This window comes from Pteropus medius, unplaced genomic scaffold (genome assembly GCF_902729225.1).
Source record: "Pteropus medius unplaced genomic scaffold, Ma_sr-lr_union100, whole genome shotgun sequence".
Lineage (NCBI taxonomy): Eukaryota > Metazoa > Chordata > Mammalia > Chiroptera > Pteropodidae > Pteropus > Pteropus medius.
Window position 1 is genome coordinate 4,217,053 of NW_024341894.1, and position 21,501 is coordinate 4,238,553.

General features: G+C 38.1%; 1 protein-coding gene across 15 annotated transcripts; it reads left to right on the plus strand.

The window, feature by feature from the left end:
* Positions 1-1,090: 1,090 nt before the first annotated feature.
* On the plus strand, positions 1,091-17,187 carry SLC25A51 (solute carrier family 25 member 51). Of its 15 annotated transcripts, none has more exons than XM_039856386.1 (8): positions 1,152-1,224; positions 1,807-1,833; positions 4,904-5,025; positions 7,814-7,890; positions 8,764-8,819; positions 11,759-11,816; positions 12,210-12,291; positions 13,030-17,187. In XM_039856386.1, exon 8 carries the CDS (start codon positions 13,074-13,076, stop codon positions 13,965-13,967), a length of 894 nt encoding a protein of 297 aa, XP_039712320.1. In that variant the 5' UTR covers positions 1,152-1,224; positions 1,807-1,833; positions 4,904-5,025; positions 7,814-7,890; positions 8,764-8,819; positions 11,759-11,816; positions 12,210-12,291; positions 13,030-13,073; the 3' UTR covers positions 13,968-17,187. The 15 variants fall into 15 exon arrangements, with proteins under 15 accessions (XP_039712322.1, XP_039712386.1, XP_039712319.1 ...); XM_039856373.1 differs by lacking the exon at positions 1,152-1,224 and adding an exon at positions 2,539-2,607 and having other exon boundaries at positions 1,477-1,833; XM_039856385.1 differs by lacking the exon at positions 1,807-1,833 and having other exon boundaries at positions 1,097-1,224.
* Positions 17,188-21,501: the final 4,314 nt, after the last annotated feature.

Here is a 21,501-nt window from a genome sequence, read left to right on the forward strand (position 1 = left end):
TGGCACTATGACTTTCTCCATGATCCCAATTCCATTCATTCACCCTGCAAAACCCAGTTCAAACACCTCCTACCCTATGAAGCTGTTCCTCATTCTCTCAAGGGAAAGGCCCCTCATGCTTCTGAAATTCCAATCTTTTGTTTTTATATCCATTCCACTTAAACATGGACAGTGGCACACAGTAGGTACTTCAGTAGTGTTTGCTGAAATTAGAATGGTCTCCCATATCCCAAGCAGCAGTTAAACAGGCCAGCTCAAACAAAATTTGAAATCAGTATCTATAAGATGCTTTCAGAGAAAGACACCCCCCTATAGTGCATCCCCTGACTAATGCTTCGCTCCAGTAGAGTTGCCTATTGGCCTAACACCAGTAAAGTGCATACACTTCACGTATTTGATGAGCTTCCTGAAGAACCTCTTTTTTCCAGGCTGACCTTTCTGTTTCCTTCAACCCTCACATCTGTTGCGTACCTTCCAGTTTACAAATTAGGGTCAGACCATCATTCTCATTAATTCTTACAAGTGCTGAGAGATGCATGCAAGGCAGGTGTTACCTTTAAGGCAGGTATTTGGGGCTCAGTGACCAAGTGACTTCTCCAAGGTCACTCCCAGAACGTGTGAGGACTACAACCTGCCCTAGGTCTCCAAAATACCGGTGCAGTGGAGTCCGAGACCTATGAGTTATGAGGTTGAAACAGATTTAAAAGTGATACATATGTCCTAAAGCACATACAGGTGTTCCTCTGTAAACTGTGGTGCTGGTAGCTGAGGCTGGAAAGGGGTACAACGGAGCACTTCCAAATTTTCAGCGCATCTGCCTGCTACTCAACTATAAATTCCCTCTAGTACTCCCGCAGGCTGCACATTAGAGAAAGCGTTGGCTGTCTGTGGCACCGCAAGGCCACCGTACCGTGCCAAGGATACGGTGTTCTAGCTAGCAGCGCCCCGATGCCTTACGACAAATGTGTTGGGTGACCCTCTCCCTGCCCTGCGACGGCAAACTGACACCAAGAAGAGTTGGTCGGCGTCACCTGACTCTCCACTGTTTTAAGAGGCGTTGCGCCGGCGTCTCCCTCACGTGATCGGGTTCGGACGACGTAGAGCGCGTCACGTTACGCCCCGAGCACTGGGGTCAGTCAAGGTCTGCGCCTGCGCGGACTCGCTCGCTCGCCGACCTGCCGGCTGGCGGCTACCGGGTGTGGAGCCGGGCGCCCGTGGTGATGGGTGAGTGCAGGAGGCTGGCTAGAGGGAAGCATGGGGTTTTCCTGGGCCTCTGTGGAGGGTGTGGAAGCACGAAGAAGGGTCTCCGGAGGCCGCCTGTTCCAGCCCTCTGGCGCGGTCACTGGGGGCCCACCCCTCACCGCACGCTCTCACTGCGCCCCACCCGGCGCGCCCCACCACTCACGCATCCGCCGTCCGGGTGGGGCCTGCAGCCGCCGGGGCCGAGGTAGGCAGCGCCTGCGTGTGCGGGGTCGGTTCTCCGCTTCTGAGGCTCGCGGCACCCCCTGCCTACCGCGAGGCTTCGCTGGGCCGGGGGCGGTGCCTGGCTACGGGAGCGAGCTTTTCCCGCGAAGGAAGCTGTGCTATTATTCGGGCGCGCCAGGGCGGGGAGGTGCCTCCGAGCGCTTTCGAACCTCAGAGGAGGGGCCGGGTTTTGCCTGCCCGGGGGGAGAGCGGCGCTGGGACGGCGGAAGGGCCCCTGCCCCGCTGGGGCCTGGGATTCCCAGGACCCCTGATTGTTGAACGTCGGAGATGGAATGGGCGATCCTGTTCAACTCTTCGCCTCCCCTGCCCTTCTTATCACAGATTGATGAAATGGACGCCTGGAGAGCCGTAAGTTCAGCCGCACAGGCCGGCAATGCTTAATTCTGCGACACCATGTTGTTTCTCATTATGCGAAACTCAGTTGTACAAGGCATTTGGGGAGAGTGTTGGGGGCGGGGGAGGCTGTGTTATTAATTGTAAATTTCTGTGCCGATTATTTGCTTTTAAGCTTAGCTAGATGGAGCATGTCGATAGCTCAGCTATAGTTACCCTCTTGGCATCATTTTTATTTTGCTCCGTAATAGCTGTACACAGCTGGTCTTAATTCCTACCTTCTGTTTATCTATAAGCTGCGAAGCCCTTAAAGTAAACGTGTAGTGACCTTGCCAGTTTCAGCTTCCTCTGCCCTTGCTTTGAAAGGATTCCATAAAATTAAAAGGTGCTAGGACTGGTCAGGTCCCCTAATGGTTCCAGAGCACAGATTAGACGTCTCGAAGTTACCGTTACTGCATCGCAGGGAAAAATCACAAGCCGTTACCTCTAAGAGGGGTGTACTTACCTGACTAGTCTCTCCTTTGGTAGATTAAACTCTGAGAAGTGGAGTTTTAAATTACAGATTAAAAATAAATTAAAAAATAAGTTATGGATGTTGCTTTGTGTTTATAGTAGTAAGATAGAGTCGAAACGATTAGAACCGAGGCTGATGTTCTGAATGCTGAGTCAGACCTGCTGACTTCTCACATACTTTGAGAATTACAGTCGCTTTCTCCTCAGTTTTGCACAGAGACGTTTGTGCTGGGATCCCATCTGGGTCTTGTTTGTTCATGTGGGCACTAAATTACAGTGAGTATTTAGACTTTACACTGTTTTCTTATGCCACAAAAGTTTGACACTTGCAACTTCATTAACTTTGCTTCCTAATATTGAGTGTTTTAGGTAGTGTAAAATTATGATAAATAAATTTTGCAATAAATTTCAAAGAACAATTATCCATATCAAAGAATTCAAATAATGATTAATTCAGCAAAGAAATTTAGCCATGTTCACAGTATAGATAAGCATGCAAAATTCTAAACTCCATTTTACCAGAATACTGTGCGTACTATCCTCCTTTCTGTTAAGAACCTCTTCACACCATGCTGGTATGTAAGATGAAACTAGAGGGAAAGCTTTCAATCCGAAGTCTGGGAGGGTTTCATCACATTCCTTTTTCCTATGTTCAGGCCTGTTTTTTTTTTAAATCTGAGACTCTTAAGTGTACAATAATGTTTTTAAAATTTCTCGAAATAGTTCAATAGGTCGATAAATGACGGGCTAACTTTTGTTAGCCACCATATTCTGTTTAATAACAGTCCCTATTATTACTAAGTCATTATAGACTAGATGAAATAACTTAATTTGCAAAATTTTGGAAATTAATACTACTACCATTCCAGTAAGAATTAAAAGTGAACATGGACAGAATGTTCAAGTGCACAAATAACTGGGTCTGTATTATCAAGGAACATATATTGTTAAATAGCTTGTGGGTAGCAACTTTAGAATTTAAAATATATTGTTTTGTGTTCAGTATGTACAGATGAAATTTTTTCATATTCATAAATTGTCACAATGTGTTATTGTGTAATCATACAGTAATCTGAATTTTTTGTTATAACATTGATCAGTTCTGAAACTGAAGAAAAAGCAAATACATAGAAATAGTGTAGTACTAATAAGAGTTTTTAAATTCATCTGTCAGCTGAATAAGAAGTAAGGATGTAGAAGACTAAGTGATTAATAATTATCAAACTCTAATCTGGCAAGCCTCTACTCAAGCATCTGTTGAACATTTTTTTAAACTAAAAATGCCATTGACTGCTTAAGAGCACAAAATATAACAGGTGGAAGGTCTGTTTTAAACAAATTAAAAAACTGTGGGTTTTGATTTTTTTTCAATTTTCCTAAGTCATATATATGCACATCCATAAAAATGGTGTGTGAAGGAAAGCTGTCATACACATAAGTATCCTGAATTAAGAGAAACAGCTGATGAAACAAGAATTAGCACAAAGTCAACAACAGTTAAGTTTTAAAAACTGAGTCTTCCATTGCTCCATGGCCCAATGCTATGTAAAATACTTAAGTTCTGCTGGATATGAAGGAGGAAGTCTGTACAGCTTTTAGCAAAAATGCTTTTCCACAAAAGCAAATCAAAACAACGCGATCAATAGACCAAGCAAAGTTACAACTTCTCATGTCTTTATTAGAAAATCCTATTTATCCGAATAGAATTTCAAGACAAAACAGGAACAATTTTAACATTATTTACTTTATCCATTTTAAGTTCTGTTTCTTTCCCCTCAGCCTGTAATTTAGCATGATCCATTAGAAAGCTGCTTTTAGAATTGGATATTTTATTTTTCTTTCTGTGGCGAGAATGTCATGGAGCCTGGGTACTTTCTTCTCATATGCATAAGTGACCAGTGAGCCACTGTTTACAAAAAACTTAACAGTGGATTTGGTGAACGTGGCTTCTTGCCGCTGCTCTGTTCTCCCATTGATAAGGGAGTATTCGTCACTGAATCCTTTAAGACTAAAGAACAGTTGACAAATAATCAGGTTCCATCCCTGTAGGATCTTTCTTACTGGCAATGAGAAAGATGCTCTTCTTTTGAGCATAAATAAAGGATATGATATGATTCACAAAGCCAAAACAGGCTTGGACTCTGGAAAAGGATGCATATACATAATCTCAAATCAAAGCCGCTGTGGCAAAGAAATAGATGGTATGGCAAACATCACTTAGACCAAAATTCTCCACAGAATATCTTAAAAAGTAGTAATAAAAGTTCTGAAAGGAAAATATGTAGCCTTAAACACTCAAATTATGAAACAATAAATAAAGCATCTAACTCAAGAAATTAGAATAAAATAAACCTAGACAAACCAGGAGAAATAAGATAATAAACAAATTTAAAAGCTGGAAAATAGTAAAATTGGTAAATTTAAGAACTGGTTCTTTGCTAGGATGAGAAGATGTAAATTAGATAAACTGGTTACCCTGCTCAAGAAAAAAAGAATACAAGTGCACAAGATTAGAAGTATTTTTTAAAAATAGCAAATTCTTTATAAGACTATATAAAACATTTTTTTAAAGGTAATCCAGTTATAAAAATTGACTCCAGAAATGAGAACATAACAGACCATTAACAATGGAAGAAGTTGAGAAAGTTATCAAGTTACCATCCCCCAAAACACCAGGCCTAGATGGTGTTACAGGTGAATTTGTTTTGTTTTTATTTAAGTATATAATACTATTAATACTCTATTAATTTCAGGTGAATAATATTCAATGTTTATATACCTTACAATGTGATCACCTTACTAAGTCTAGTAATCATCTGTCACTATGCAGCCTTATCACAATATTAAGAAAAAATGACAAGATTCTTTATACAAAGCCAGTGGAACATTGACACCTGAACCTGACATGATGATAGTACTAAATTGAAAACTATATGTTATCAATAGTGATGTGAAATTTTAAAATATTAGCAAATGGTATTTAGCAGTACATTAAGAGAATATCTCACCATGGCCAAGTAGGATTCGTACCTGTATAATAAGAATAATTACCAAAAACATGCTAATCTATACACCAAATAAATACATCAGAAAAGAACAATAATAATAGTTCATCTTTCTTGAGAACCTGTTGTGTTCTAGACTACTCTCCTAGGTGCTTTATATATATTAAGTCAGTTGAGCCAGACTATGAGTTAGGTAACATCCTGATTTTATAAACAAGAAAACTAAGCCATAGACATTGAATAACTTGAAAATCACAGAGTAGATACATGGTGGAGCCAGGATTTGAACCCAGGCAATTAGCTATGACTCTTAAATGTTAGACTGGCTCTGCCTCCAGCATCCATATGATCATCTCGTTGTTTCCTAAAAGCATTCAATAAAGATCAAGATAGATTCCTGATTTAGTGTTTGTAGGAAGGGGTGGAGATAGTTTAACTTGCATAAAACAAGAATGATGTATCCACTTGTCCTTCGATTTACGTGGATTATCTGTTCCATGCGTAAAGAGAGTCCACCAGTAGGAAAAAATACTAACGAAATAGACCGATATGTTATAAAAATATTTACTTCACATATTTTCACAAAAATATGCTGATGAAAATTCAGAAAAACCAAAATTTTATTTGTTGTCAGTGTCTGTGCTGTATTCTAAAGCAATCAAGTGACTTTAATTGGTACAAAGTCACTGTCTTCATCGCTCGAAATATTTGGAAGTACTAGTATTGGTTCTTTGTACGTTGTTGAGTTAAACATTTGTTTTTTATAAAGAGTAATCAGTAATGGAAATGAAAAAGAACCGTGTAAAATGAGACTGCATGAATGGAAACCACATATAAAAAGTCTGCATAAATGAGAGTAGTATATGCTACATATAAACTTGTATAACAAAATACTGTGTAAATCATTTGATCATTAGTACTAAAAAGATGGAATTCATTTTTAGTGGGAAACATAATTTCCTAGTAAATAACGGTGGGCATGGGCTTAAAGTATAATTGCAGATATACTAATTCTTAGAATGAATGTAGAATGAAGTTTTGGGGGTTTTAGTTTAATTTGTCAGATGGAATTATGTTATAGTACTGGAAAGACGTTTGCAGCACAGTCCTAAAGATGAGCAGGGACAGAGAGTAAGCAGGGAAGTTACTTGAGTGGGAACAAATTTTATATGGCCCAGTTGATCTGTGAACATTTTTGTGTTATCACTTGCTTCCCTGTGTAAACTTGAAACTGCAAAGACTTGGATTTTGAACATTCGGATGACAGGAACTTCCTGTTTCTCAAACCACAAGTCAGCATCATACTTAACAGTAATCCCTGACAAAGTTCCCACAGATGACAAAAACATCAGGATGTTCACTCTTACCATAATTTAATTTTGTTCATAAAGTATTTGCTGACCCAATAAGGTAAAACAAAGATACATATTATAAAGAAGAAGGCAAAATTATTTGTGATATTCTTTATAGTAGAAACTGAAGCAAATCCACCAAAAAACTGAGAAATAGAGGATTCAGTAACTTGGCTGATCTAATTTTAATACAAGAATTGCTAGCTTTTTTATATGCAGATAAAAAAGCAGTTACAAAATTAACTGGAAGGAAGCAACCCATTCATAATAATGACTGAAAGGTAAAATACCTAGACATAAAAAATATCTATATGAAAAGAATTTTTTAATGCTATTAAGGTTTATGAAAAGGTACAATACGGAGACTTGTAATGTTCGGTTTTGAAAAAATGACAGTTCTTTAAATTTACCTATAAAGTCACTTCCACTCTAAAATACCAACAAGATTTTGGGGAGAAATATATACAGATACACTAAAGTTTACCTGGAAAAGTGTGAGATCTGGAAAACTTAGTAATTCTGATAACGAGAGTACAAGGGGAAGCTCTACTAGATAATGAAACCTATTCTGATGCTACAGTAGGGACGAAATACCTAGGCTGTTGGTGGAACAGAATGGAGTGTAGAAATAAATGCAAAACGTCTATGGGTATTTAGGTTATGCTAACCAGTAATGAAAAGATAGTTCATCAGTTTTGTAGGCAATCTCTTTGCCTCACTCCTTATATTCGAATTCTAGAGAGATTACAAACTGGATAATAAACCATTGAAGTTGTAAAGGGAAGCACGAATTACTTGTTTATAATTTTAGAATATTTAAGGCCTTCTAAGGAGGACACAAAACCTAGAAGCCAAGATTGATAGATTTAATATCCAAATTAAGAATTTCCGTCTCACAAAAATGCTACAAAATAGGGAAAATATTTGTCACAATTTGATTAATATAAGATTGATTTATAGGATTGATTTTCTTCATATGCAAAGAAATTTTATAAAAATAAAAAGTGCATACAGAAAAATGAGTAATATGAAAATTTACAGTAAAAGAAATTCAAATGGTCAGAAAAGAAAAATGTTAAATTTTATTCAGAAATTTTAAATGACAAGAATTTTTTCACCCATCAGATTGGCAGAAATTCTAGTTTAATACCTGCTGCTGGAAATGGCAAGGAAACTGATACTGGCGTACACTTAATGGAAATGTAAGTTGTAACTCCTATGGGAGTAGTTTGGGATAGCTATCAAATTAAAATGTATTTATTACTCTTTGAGCCAACAAGGCCATCGTAAAGATTTACCCAACAGATAAACTTGTAAGAGTTCACCCAAGCAAGGTATAGGTATAAGGCCTCCCATTGCAGCATTTTTTAAAAGAAATAAAAAGAAAAAACAAAACAAGAAAACAGTGACCATAAGTAGGCCATAGAATAAATTTATATAATATATTCATTTAATAGAATACTATGCCACCATTCAAAACACTGGAGTGCCTCTGTGCTGTTATTAGAAGATTCCAAAATGCATTGTTAACACACCTTGCTCTTTTTACTTAGTAGTGTGTTCTTTTGGTGTATTTTTTTTTCAATAATGGATAGGTTGGTGGGGTAGGGTGATGGTGAAGTGAATGCAACTAGAGTCATTCTGACTAGTAAAGAGGCTTTTATACTAGTCAGGCAAGAGATACCTGAGTCAAGGCAGTGAGCCTAGAGGAGAGGATGTCTGTATATTGATTTGCAACTTTGTTTTTCTTTAAAAAAAAAAAAAAAAGACATCTTTTTTAAATCTGTATTTTAATGTGTCGCTTTAATGTGTAATTTTTTTCTAAAATGTAATATACATTTAAAAATTTTATTTTTCAATTACAGTTGACATTCAATATTATATTAGTTTCAAGTGTACAGCATAGTGGTTAGACATTTATATAACTTATGAAGTGATCCCTGTGATAAATCTAGTGCCTACCTGACACCATACATAATTATAATATTGACTATATTCTCTGTGCTGTAAAAAATAATATACATTTTTTAATGAATTTTTACTTAAACGATTCATTTATTGTTTTGTTGTTTTAGTGCATTTACAAGCCGCCAACTCTAAGGAATCTGGCCTCTCTTGGTCGAGCATACAGGTGACTTCATTATTATCTAACTGCTTTAATATCTGCCAAAATTAGAAATAATTTCTTTCTGAACCAAGCCTTACTTTGATTATTTAAATTGGCAGTGAAACAAATTTTCAGAACACCAGTGAACAGTTTTTACTGTCCCTTTATTCCCCATCCATGATAGTGCTAAGCAGGATTTAGATATAAGTCCCACTGCTTCTAGTCCTCTGCCAAGTTGAGGTGTCTTCAATGAACAAAGTGCTTTTGTTGTCCAGAGGTGGTAATGGCTCCCCTGTGTGTGGGTGGACATGAAAGGTTGGACTTCTGGTGCTGAGTTCTGTAGGTGTAACCAGGTGATTTAGTGGGGAGAAAAATTCCCTAGCCCCTTTTATAACCTTCGATAGGGCAGACTTTGGGTCTGCAGTGGTGTCCAGTCTTCATTCCTCCCAGCTGAGGGCAAGTTTATCTTTCTTAGTGGGAACATAATAGCAAGTGAGCTGGAACTCCGAACAAAGACTTTGGGCCAAAGTGTGCACATGTTACATTTTCTTAGTATATCTTCTGGGAAAAGGGCACACAGATCTTGGTATGACTTAAAGAATATAGTCTGTTCCTATATGCTTCATACGAAAAAAGAAAAAAAGTAGTACATATTAGTGTCAGAGGGTCTTGGGATCTTCCCGAGAGCCTCCTAACACAGGTCCTAGCCTGCTTCTCCACCCTCATCTGCCACCCAGCAGGACATATTCAGTATAGAATACCCCCTTATCCTCAGTTTCAGTTACCACGGTCAACCAAGGTCCAAAAATATTAAATTGAAAATTCCAGAAATAAACAGTTCATAAGATTTAAATTGCATGCTGTTCTGAGTAGTGTAATGAAATCTCACACCGTCCCTCCCGGGACACGAATCCTCTCTTTGTCCAGCATTGTATCCATGCTGTATATGCTGTCCACCCGTTAGTCACTCGGTAGTCGTCTCTGTTATCAGATCGACTGTCACGGGTATCATTGTGCTTGTGTTCATGCAGCCTTAATAGTATGTACCCTAACGCTACATCACAATGCTTACATCATTCATCTCGCTTCCGCTCATCACGTAGGCATTGTATCATCTCACATCATCACAAGAAGGATGAGTACAGTACAATAAGACGTTGAAAGAACGAGCACATTCACATAACTTTTATTATAGTATATTATTATAATTGTTTTATTAATTTCTTGCCATGCCTAATTTATAAATTAAACTTTATCCTAGAAAAAAATATATGTAGGGTTTGGTACTGTCCTCGGTTTCAGGCATCCACTGGGGAGATCTTGGAACATATCCCCCATGGATAAAGGGAGACTACTGTAATTCCTCAAGAATGTGATACTGCTGCTCCTTTGACCTGCATTTTAACCTCTACTGCCTTTGGCTAAAAGGGAGTCCAAGTCAGCATTCAGAGATCCTAGCCTGCCCTGTCATTCCCTCCAGACATCAAGTTAATGACCCCTTCCTCTGTGGGGCCTTTATACCTTTTACTTATTTCTGTGATTGCTTTTTATCACATTGTAGTCTAATTGTTGGCATGTCTTATCTCCCCTGAGGTCAAGGTTTCTGATTATTACTAATCTCTGACACCTAGGAGAATGCTTGGAACATTACAGGAGTTGAATAAATTGGTTGAATTTAATTCTCTTAGCATATTGAGAGTCAGTGTAAAAGCATGCAAAGAAGAAATTCCCAACCGAAGTAAATGAGAGTCTTCTTGACAGTGTTATCCTGTATGTCTGAATGAAATAAATGTGAAAAACATTTTTATTAAGAACTTAGGGAAGGAAACAAATGGAAAGGCTGACATTTGTTGAGTGGACTCTGACTCCATTTACCATGTCCCCACCAGAGTGTTAGAGTCTAATGTATTGGTGCTCTTCAGCTGACTTTCACTCTAATTGTGCTTGGATGGCATTAGCTTTGGTTATAAGTATGGAAGCCGAGCCTCAAGTACAGCAATTTGCCTTTGGTCACTTTGGAACTTTCTCTCATTGGTCTGACACTGTAGGACTTTTGTAGTTCTAATTAGGCTTCATTGTTGTCACTCTTTATTGAAAACAGTTGAATAGATTGAGACAAATTTAATTGAAAAATGAAGAAAAGGAAAGTCTAGTAATGTGAAATTGCAAAATATAAACTACTCATTTTAACTTTTTTATGTGTAATTAATAAAAGCAGAATTTTGCCATGTCCTTCAAAAATTGTTTTTTTCTATAACTTTTTATTGATCAGTAAAAGGACTCACTGCTGTCTAAACTTTTGTTAACATCATTAAAAATTCAAAGTTACTAAACCTTAAATATTCTTATTTTTAATATCTATATGATACTCATCAGATAGATACATCTTTATTTATGTGATGTAGCATTGTGGCTGTCCTGTAGTTGAATCTTTGTGTACATCTTGTGTTAATAATTTCCCTAGGCTATATTTCTGCAAGGAAAATTACGGTTATATATGTATGTGTTCCATAATTTGTTACGTATCTGTGGCTCCTGCAATGCAATAGCTCCTCAAGAACTGATGCTTTCTGATTCCATGCCTTAGCTCTGCACTTGACTTTACCTTCACAGCAATTAAATTTCTCTTTAACATCTTTTGTCCTGAATGCTTAGCAGTTTACAACAGCACGTGTGTGATATGAGAAAGAAAAAAACATAAGGAACTTGGTTTGTTATTTTTGTCATAGGTCAGAGACCTAGATGGATTATCTGACCTTTTTTTTTTTTTTTAACTGTTGAAACCCTTAGTGTAGTCTTTGTGGTAAAAAATATCATGAAAGTTATCTTGACCAATTTTAAGTGTACAATTCAGTAATGTTAAGTGTTTTTACATTGTAATAAGACAGATTTCCATAACTTTCGCCTTGCAGAACTGAAACTCTACTCGTTAAATAATAACTCCCTGTTCCACTCTCTTCCAGTCCCTGGTAACCACCATTCTGCTTTCTGTCTCTGAACTGACTACTTTAGGTATCTCATGTAAGTGGAATCATAGTATTTGTCTTTTTATGACTGGCTTATTTCACTTAGCATACTGTTCTCAAGGTTCCTTCCACGTTGTAGCACATGATAGGATTTTCTTCCTTTTTGTATATCTATTCATCAGTGGACATTTGGGTTGCTTCCACCTCTTGAGTGTTGTGAATAGTGCTGCTGTGAACGTGGGTGTGCAGCAGTCTCTTAGAGACCCTGCTTGCAATTCTTTTGGATTCTGTACCACAATGTAACATTGTTTACCTTGGCAGAATCTCCTATTAGATTGTGGTTCCTTATCTTTTAATCCCTAGCACTTAGCAGAAGTCCTAGTTCAGAGTAGATAGTAAATAAGCACTAACAGAGTGAAGGCATATCTTGCTATTTTATTTCTCATAGGAGGACTTTGAGTTGGTTTCAGAGGGATAATGGTATATACCAGGGGTCCACAACCCCCAGGCCGCGGACCACACAACAGGAGGTGAGTGGTGGGCAAGCGAGCGAAGCTTCATCTGTATTTGCGGCTGCTCCCCTAGCGCTAGCATCACCGCCTCGGCTCCACCTCAGATCATCAGGCATTGGATTCTCAAAGGGGCACCGGTCCCCAGTGCCAAAAATGTTTGGGGCTGCTGGTATATACCATTTGTATTGTAGGCCGGGTGTATGAACTAGTCCAATGGTTCTCAATTTTTTTGGTCTCAGGACCCCTTTACACTAAAAATTGTTGCAGATGCCAAAGAGCCTTTATGTGGATTAATAATCGTGGTCTTAAAAATTAAAACAATTTAAAAATATTGATTCACTTTAATGATAAACCCCATTACATGTTAACATAACACATTTTCATGAAAAATAACTTTTTCAAAAAAAAGTTTTTTGTGTTTTACAGTTTTGCAAATCTTTTTAAAAGTCTGGCATATCCGTACGGTCTCATACCTGCTTCTACATTCAGTCTGCTGTGATAAGTCGTTTTGGTGAAAGTTTATACAGAAAATCCAGCTTCACATAGTATGTTATTGGAAAAGGGAGGACCTCCCGGACCATGGAAGGGGTCTCAGGAACCTCCAGTGTCCTCTGAAAATACTTAGAGAACCACTGATTTAATCTAAAGGGGAAAATGTAATAGTATCCAGAAATTGGAGGAAGGATAAGGGGGTAAAAATCCATGTGTTTAACACTGTGTTTAAAGATTTACCCACTGTCATTTTATCACTCGTAGGTTAAAAAAAAGTCATTCATGAGGAAGAAAGGATCTTAAGCCACATGATGGATTCAGAAGCTCATGAAAAAAGGTCGCCAATCATAACATCTTCAAAACAAGATATATCACCTCATATTGCAAATGTTAGTGAAATGAAGCATTACTTGTGTGGCTGCTGTGCAGCTTTCAACAATGTAGCGATCACATTTCCCATTCAGAAGGTCCTCTTCCGGCAGCAACTGTATGGAATCAAAACCAGGGACGCAGTGCTTCAGTTGAGGAGGGATGGATTTCGAAACTTGTATCGCGGAATCCTTCCCCCGTTATTGCAGAAGACAACTACACTGGCACTTATGTTTGGTCTTTATGAAGATTTATCTTGCCTTCTCCGTAAGCATATCAGTACCCCAGAGTTTGCAACCCGTAGCATGGCAGCATTACTTGCAGGAACAACAGAAGCAATTTTCACTCCTTTGGAAAGAGTTCAAACGTTGCTTCAAGACCACAAGCATCATGACAAATTTACAAACACTTATCAGGCTTTCAAGGCACTGAAATGCCATGGAATTAGAGAGTATTATCGAGGCTTGATACCTGTTCTCTTCCGTAACGGATTCAGCAATGTCCTTTTTTTTGGCCTTCGCGGCCCCATCAAGGAGCACCTGCCTACCGCAACGACTCACAGTGCTCATTTGGTCAATGACTTTATCTGCGGAGGTCTGTTGGGTGCCATGTTGGGAATCTTGTTTTTTCCAGTTAATGTTGTAAAAACTCGCATGCAGTCTCAGATTGGTGGGGAATTTCAGTCTTTTTCCAAAGTTTTCCAAAAAATATGGTTAGAACGGGACAGGAAACTGACAAATCTTTTCAGAGGTGCCCATCTAAATTACCATCGGTCCCTCATCTCTTGGGGCATAATCAATGCGACTTATGAGTTCTTGTTAAAGATTACATAAAAGAAATTATCAGTTAAGTGCCATTTATCAACCAACTAGACCTAAGGAGAATGCAGTTCCTAATTGACCAAGTACAAGTTGGTGTCTTAAGTCCAGGGCATGATGAATTATGGGCAAAGCTGTTTTTCTTAAGCACCAACCAATTCAGAATAAAAAGTTTCAATAGGAAAATTTAAGGGGTATTTTTTGGGGGGGAGGGGTTAATCATTACCTAACAGCTTGAGCTAATTGCCTGGTTAAAAGCTATCTCGTGGATGACTTTTGACAAGGAAACTAATAGCCAAAATAGTCTTTTCCCCAGTCTTTAAACCTTCTGTATTAAAACATAAGTGGCCATGACCAGCCAGAGAAAAGGCTCTTAGGGCTCCTTGAATTCTCAGGCTTTACTTTTAATACTCCATTTCTTGCTTCTCTGCTCCTAGGAGTTGCAAAGGGTAGTCTTTGCTAAACTTAAGCATATACATGGTAGGACAAAGGAGCCCAACAGAAGGAGCACGCTTAATAGATGAAGGCTTTTCATGATAAATTGGTTGTCTTCATTTTGAAAAAAGCATCGGTTGGAATAGTATCCAAACTATTTTTGATTAGACAGGGTAGACTCAAGCAGCCGTTGAAAGCTTCCATTTTGCTTTCTAGGTTTGAAAATTTTCTGTTCTGAATGTGACGTTAAACCAGCCCAAAGTATCCTTATGTTAATTTCACTTGTTGCCAAAATAGGGGAGACTTACATTTTGTTATAGGCATTTCATCCTGTTAAGAAGTTTCATATTCATTGCATATAGATCAAACTCTGTAGCTCAGTTTATTTGAATTATTGTTGCCAACTTAGTAAACGGCTTTGGGGGTTTTTTTCTTTAAGTAGTAGTTTGTCTTATTAAAGTAGCCTATTCTCTTGAAACTCCTTTAAAAAGACAGAAACACTTCCATAAAATTTTATTTCAGAAGTCTAATGGAATCCCAGATTATTTCTCCCTAGTTTCTAAATGTTTTGGGGGAGGGGAAAAAAATCAGGATAGCTTTCACCACACAGTGTTAGCTGTCTTTTTTTGTTGTCCTGGAAATAGAGACTTCTGTTAGGATTTTTACATTTTGGGAACCCAGTTTTACCACTGTTAAAACAGTTTGAAAGGATAAGATCTAAGTAAAGCTATTTGAAGGGTTAATTTTAAATTCTAGAAGTCAGTAGTAGTTGGATATCTTACTCATCCTTTGCCCAACAAAAACTTGTCAAAGGAATCAGATTTTAAAATAGTTTTCCAGATAAATAAGGCAAATGACTCATACCAATTAAATAATAAAACATGAAACATCTTAGAAAAGTGGTTTATCCTTTAAAAACCTACATCTGCAAATATTAAGATAGCTTTCTAGCGTCTGATGTGGCAAAGTAGTTAGGTTTCTTAGTACCAGTTTTTCCTCATTTTGGGTAATTGCATATGAATATGTGCACATACTGACCAAAATAAAATCAGGGTCTCAATTGGTAGTTTACTCAGTTTCTGGGCAGATAGTCCAAAAAAGATGTTTACCTCTACATGCAGTATGGCTGGTCAAATAAAATGAACATTCTACCAAACAAGGGGTTAGGAAACATCACCGAGCATTTGTCAGGCAGTAGTCAAGCTTTACAGCAGCTCTGTTGGACAATGTTGTGTCAGACAGTCAAGGTTTACAGCAGCTCTGTTGGACAATGTGCTAGAAATGGCAGTTTACATCAGAAAAGGTGCAGATGTAAGGATTTCAGAAAATAGTTTGTCACCAAATGTGAGTAGCATCCTTTGAATATCAAATAGTCAAGATTTGAAGCAGCTGTTTCAGAAAGGAATGACAAAAGCACAGTGATGCCTGACCCCCTCATTCACGTGTGTGTGTGTGTGTCCCTGAACACTCCTGGGCACGTGTAGGTACTCAGCATGTGGCAGATGTGTGAGCCTGGGGTCAGTCGTGCCTTGGCCCTGGGAGTGGACTCCATGGCCCTTTGGTTCCATGGGGCTTCCTTTTTTCTAGACACTCCATGTAGGGGATGAGATCATCTAAGTTCTAAAGCACTTTTGTGACATACAATTGAAGTGAAAATTCAAAGGAGTATGCTTTGGTTTCTGCTGTGTTGAATATGTGGCATTTAAAAACAATAAATATTTTTAATGGTTTTAACTCATAATAATTTTGGATTTCTTTGTCACTTTTTATAGCTTTTGAAGACCAAACTGCAAATTCATTACAGTTTTGTGTTGTCCCATGAACTCTTTAAATTTGACAAAAATTCAACAGAACTTGTAGCCAACAGCATTGTCTGAACTTTAAGTCAACATGTGTTATAAATAAGAGATTCTATTGTTTTTGCCTTCAGTGTGAACGAGTATGGTAGTAATTTTTTAAAGGCAGACATCAAATAACTTTGAAAAGCTTTAAAAGTGTCCCTTTCTGTTACATATGTGACACACACCTCACAAGCGCAGGGCACTTCTGAACTTGCCTCCTGTACTTCATCTGATGTTATGGATTCTATATTTAGCATAGAGTGGTATGAGCCCTCAGGACTGCACCAGAGTAAACACTGCATGGTGGCAGATTTGTGTGTCTCGTTTGTGTCAGAGACAGTGTTGATGTTTTTGTCTCAAGAGTCGATATTCATTTTACCTTATCGTTGGTTATATAATCACTTGCTGTATATTGTGAACTGTAGTAAAATAGAATTGCGTGTATATATATATATATACTCATCGTTGGAGACTTGAAATACCCTAGCTTGATAACAGTGGTAATACTCAGAAGGCTGTGCAGACATGTAAGGGAATAATATGATGTATGAAATGGGATCTAGAGGGCTTCATAGTAAGCCAGTCATTGACCAGCACTGTTTCAGTGTAGGTGAAGTACTGTAGTGTGAGGGGTATGCGATCAGAGTTGAAGGTGAAGAAAGACTTGATTTCTTTTAAAATAATTATTTCTTTTGTTTTCTTATGTGCACATAAATGCATATCGAAGACTTGAATAGGCATTCTACTTAAATTTGAGGATCTTCGTTTTTAATACTGTTTTTTTGCTTAATATTAAATATTTGCTTGCCCAAATGTCTCCAGAATTGTGAGGCAATCTCTACATATTTCCATTTTTAAAGTTCCATTATTAAAAGTGGTTAATCACACAAAGCTGTTTTTGTTTGATATTTTGAGTTTTGTGACTATTTGAATTTAAATAAAATCTGTTAAATGTGTCAGTTAACGTGCTGTTTTTTTGGTAATTCTTTTTGGAATAAAGTTTTTTTAAGTCCATTTGGTCTTTTCTTGTGGTTGGGTTAGGGTTACTAGCACTTTCCTTTTCTGGTGGTAGATTTATCTATTCGTATTTTTGTTGGTAATACATTTAACACACTACTTTGAGTCTTAGCAGCTTCACCTGATAACTTTGAAGGTAGAACAGTCCTTCATTTATCCGTCTTCAAGAGGCGTTCCAAAGAGTTAATTTTCCAGATAGCTAAACTGCAACGCATTTTGTTTTTTAAAGCTTTTTCTCAAGTGAAATAAACTTTCCTACTGAATATGAAACTGTCTTGGTAAATGCAACTTACCAAGCATTTTTGTTGTAATCATGTACCTTCAGTTCATGCTTACCCCCAAGCTCAATAGTCTGGATGTTCATGCTTTTCAGGATTTTTATATCTGCATTTAACTCCATAGCTGTTCCTTCCTTTTTGGAGAGTGTGAAGCTATCTTAGCTCCACTGTTGGTTTACATGATAATTTGTAAGATGTTTCCTGTGTCTAAGGATAGTTCAGTTTACGTGACAATGACCCACTTGGTGAGGGAGCAGTTACTGTATAATGCTTCTAGAACTCCAGTTTAGGGTAGAAATTCATTAGAAAAGTGAATGTTCTGAACATTAAAATTGAAAACGGGCATTTTACATGTCATTTGATGAAATGTCATTTTAACCCACCTGCAGCAGCCCTTACAGACCGCAGAATGAGGAGCATATGTATCTGAGGGTGGAACTGGGCGGGGTCTAGGGGAGCCCTGCACAGCTGCGAGCACTCCGGGTCTCCGACCCGAGAGGCTGGTTCCCAACTTGATCCATTTAGCAACTGAAGATTCCAATAGGGATTTTTTTTCCCCCAGATGAGCATATCTGATTTTGAAGCAGAAACTAAGAATAAGATAGGATTTATCTAAATTCTCATCTCCCTTCGGTCCATTCTTCATATTGCTGTGAGTAATCTTTTTAGATGAAATGATCTGGGCCCTGCGTCCTTCATTCTCATCTCCAGCTAAAACTGCCCTGCCCAGTCTGCCCTCCAGCACAGGGACTTCTGTATTTCAGCTTCCAGGCCTTCACCCATGCAGAGTTCCCCTGCTGTGAACACTGCACCCTTCCCTGACTCTAACTCCTACTGAGGCCTTCAGATTGAGATCAAATGTCACTTCTTCAGGGAAGCCGGTCCATACTCGCAGGGCTAACTCAGGTTCCTCTTTTGTACTTATGCTACCATGCCCTGTTTTGTGATTATTTGATGCCACTAGCTCCTTTCGAATGCCAGCTCCAAAAGGCAGAGATTCTGCTCTAGTATCCACCTTGAGGTGCCTGGCATGGTGCCTGATACCTGGTAGATGTCTGGTATGTCTAAGAATCAAGAGAGTTAAGGGACTTGTGGGTATTCAGAATTACAGCATTCCAGAATATCCTATCTGACTCTCATTCCTTGATGGTGCATGGAAGTTAAGGAAAAAATGTTTATACTGCTCAGGCTGCCATAACGAAATGCCATTAACTGGATAGCTTAAACAACAGATTTTCTCACAGTTCCAGAGGCTGAAAAGTCTAAGATTAAGGGGCCAGCAGATTTCGTTCCTGTCGAGAGGCCTCTTGGTGTGCAGACTTCTTACTGTATCCTCACATGGCAGAGAACCTTGTTTAGGGAACCTCATCTAAACCTAATTACCTCCCAAAGGCCCCACCTCGAAATCCCAGGTTTTGGGTGGGACACAAACATTAAGTTCGTTCATATGAGCTAAATGACAAGTGTTCTTGATTTTCCTTTAACACTCAGCTGTCCTTTAGTCTGAGAAATGTCTAGTTAATTTGAGACAAAAAAAATTGTGCATAAGTCAAGATTGTATGTATGTACAGGCACTCCGTTTTATCCCTCTTTGCACTGTTTGTGAATTGTGGAACTCAGCTGAATGAAGCTGACCAAGAGAGTAAGAAGAAAGTATTCCTTAAAATAATGAGTGGGTCATTGACCGCTGCTTTGTTACTGTAGAAGTGCCATGAAGGCAGTGACTTGTTTTAATTGTTTAGATCAAACCACCTCTCTAGTCGTTCTACCTTTCATCATCAACAAAACACATTCAGTTCAGGTACTCTTTGGGAACCAGCCAGCAGTTACTTGCTCCTGATAGAGAGTACACCAAAAAGGGGGAATGCATTTAGTTGCATTGAGATGGTACCTTTTTGTTTCATATGATACTAGGAAAAAGGAACCTCTTTTCGGGGGGTCATATCTGCAGTAATAGGTGACTTCTAGTATATAGCTTTCTCCTTTTCCTTGGGCAAAAAGAAGCTTCAGAACTTTCCTCAATCTTACTTTTCTGAGAAAAGAATGATTTAAGAAAAGAAATTTGCAGGCTCCCCACTCCTCACTTCCCCCTAAAAAACAGCCACAGTGTTTCAAGAAGGACATAATAGGGAAAAATGGTTATGTATGGGAACCAAGTACTTTTTATTTGTAATATGTGTGTGAAATATGGAAGTAAAGTATAAAAAAGAAGTTAGGAGGTGAGGGCCTAAAGATGTAATAGAAGATGTAACTTGGAGATGTAATAGGTGTGAATGCCTTGAGAAAGCTAAGGCGAAGTCCCAGAGGAGGAAAGATTTGCTGTTGCTGTTTGGAGCTCTTGAAAGCATCTGCTACTTGTGGGCCAGGAACAGAAAAGCATGTTGTTTTTGTTTCTAGGAGCAATACTAAATACCTTTGAGTTTAGATCAACTCAAACTAGAGAAAACCATCCCTAATAATTGGTTTGTGCTTTTAATAGTTTCTTCCATGTTTAGCAAATTTGTCTTATATCTGCTCACTATTGTAAAACCACCCTTATTTAAAGACAAATCATTTCGAGTTATGATTTGAGACTTGTGGGAATACAGAGCATTGGATGCCTGAAACAAATTCCAAAGTAAGAATTTAAACCTCCCTTGATGCCCCACTGGCTCCCAGGCTAGATTAGGTCTCCTGTGGCATGTGATGACTGTCTCAACCCCAGCTCTCTCTCCATGGTGTGTGCGCTGCATCCTTCAAGACAGTCTGAACTTCAGGGCAAGGACTGTCTTCTGATCTTTGTATCCACAGACCAGAGGTTCTCATAAACGTCTGTTCAATGAATGAATCATAATCTTATTCCAAATGTTGTCGTTATCATTATTACTCTCCCTGTTTCAGAGACACTTTGAACTTCTTAGGGATTTGTCTCTTAAATATCAATGTATAACATATGATTCCATTTTTTATGAAGTTCTAGAAGAGGCAACTCTGGTAGAAAAAAACTAGTCTGGTAGAAAAAAACATCTTCTATTACATCTTTAGGCCCTCACCTCCTAACTTCTTTTTTACATCCATCCCTCTGGGAGGGATGAGGGAGGAGACTTGACTGGGAGGGACATGAGGGAACTTTCTGGTAGTAATCTGTTATCTTGATAGGGGTTTGGGTGACACAAGGGTACACATTTGTATAAACTTAGTGGATATACTGTTAATATTTGTGTGCTGCATCATGTGAAAATTTTACAACAAAAAAAATATTGACCTTTAGTTAATGATATAGTTGAGGATTTTTAGAAGGATGGGTACAGATATCTGCAATTTATTCAAAATACATAAATAAGATGAATTGATGGAGAGATAGAATACTAAAAAGTGATAAGCATAGTAAAATGTTAATAGACTTGGTAAATTGACGTTCACTTTAAAATTCAAATTTGCTGTATGTTTGAACATTTTCATAATAAAATGTTGAGAAAAATCATTAAGGGGCTTATCACAATATTTGATGTTAGAGATACGTTGACTCAGTTTAGTTATTTTAGTATGTTATTCTTAGACTGCCATGAAGTTATACTAGAAGAAATATTTGCTAGAGGGGAATATAAGCCTATGGCATAGTAATTCAGTTTCCCACTAATAATAATATGGCAACCACCTCTTCCCTCTCCTCAGGCTCAGAATACCCACCACAGATTGTGACAGGACGAGGGGTAAAATAGATGCTAATCAACTAATTTTTTCTTAAGACTACCCCAGAAGTGAGCATCTACCTATCCCTTGAAGGAACCAGGGTAAGTATCATGATTTTCCTGCCAATACACAGCAACTTTCAAGAAATGCCAGGAAAACCTTCTTTTAATTACATATATTTATTAAGTACACACACAAAAATACTATTTAGGTAATAACTGCTTAATAAATACAATGCATTCAGAATAGATCTGATACTTTGTATTTAACTTTTAAAAAGTAGTCCTTCCACGATGAAATTTGGAT

What these genes read in the sequence shown, in the direction of transcription:
- SLC25A51 (XM_039856388.1), top strand. Translation starts at nt 13,074, where the DNA reads ATGATGGATTCAGAAGCTCATGAAAAAAGGTCGCCAATCATAACATCT.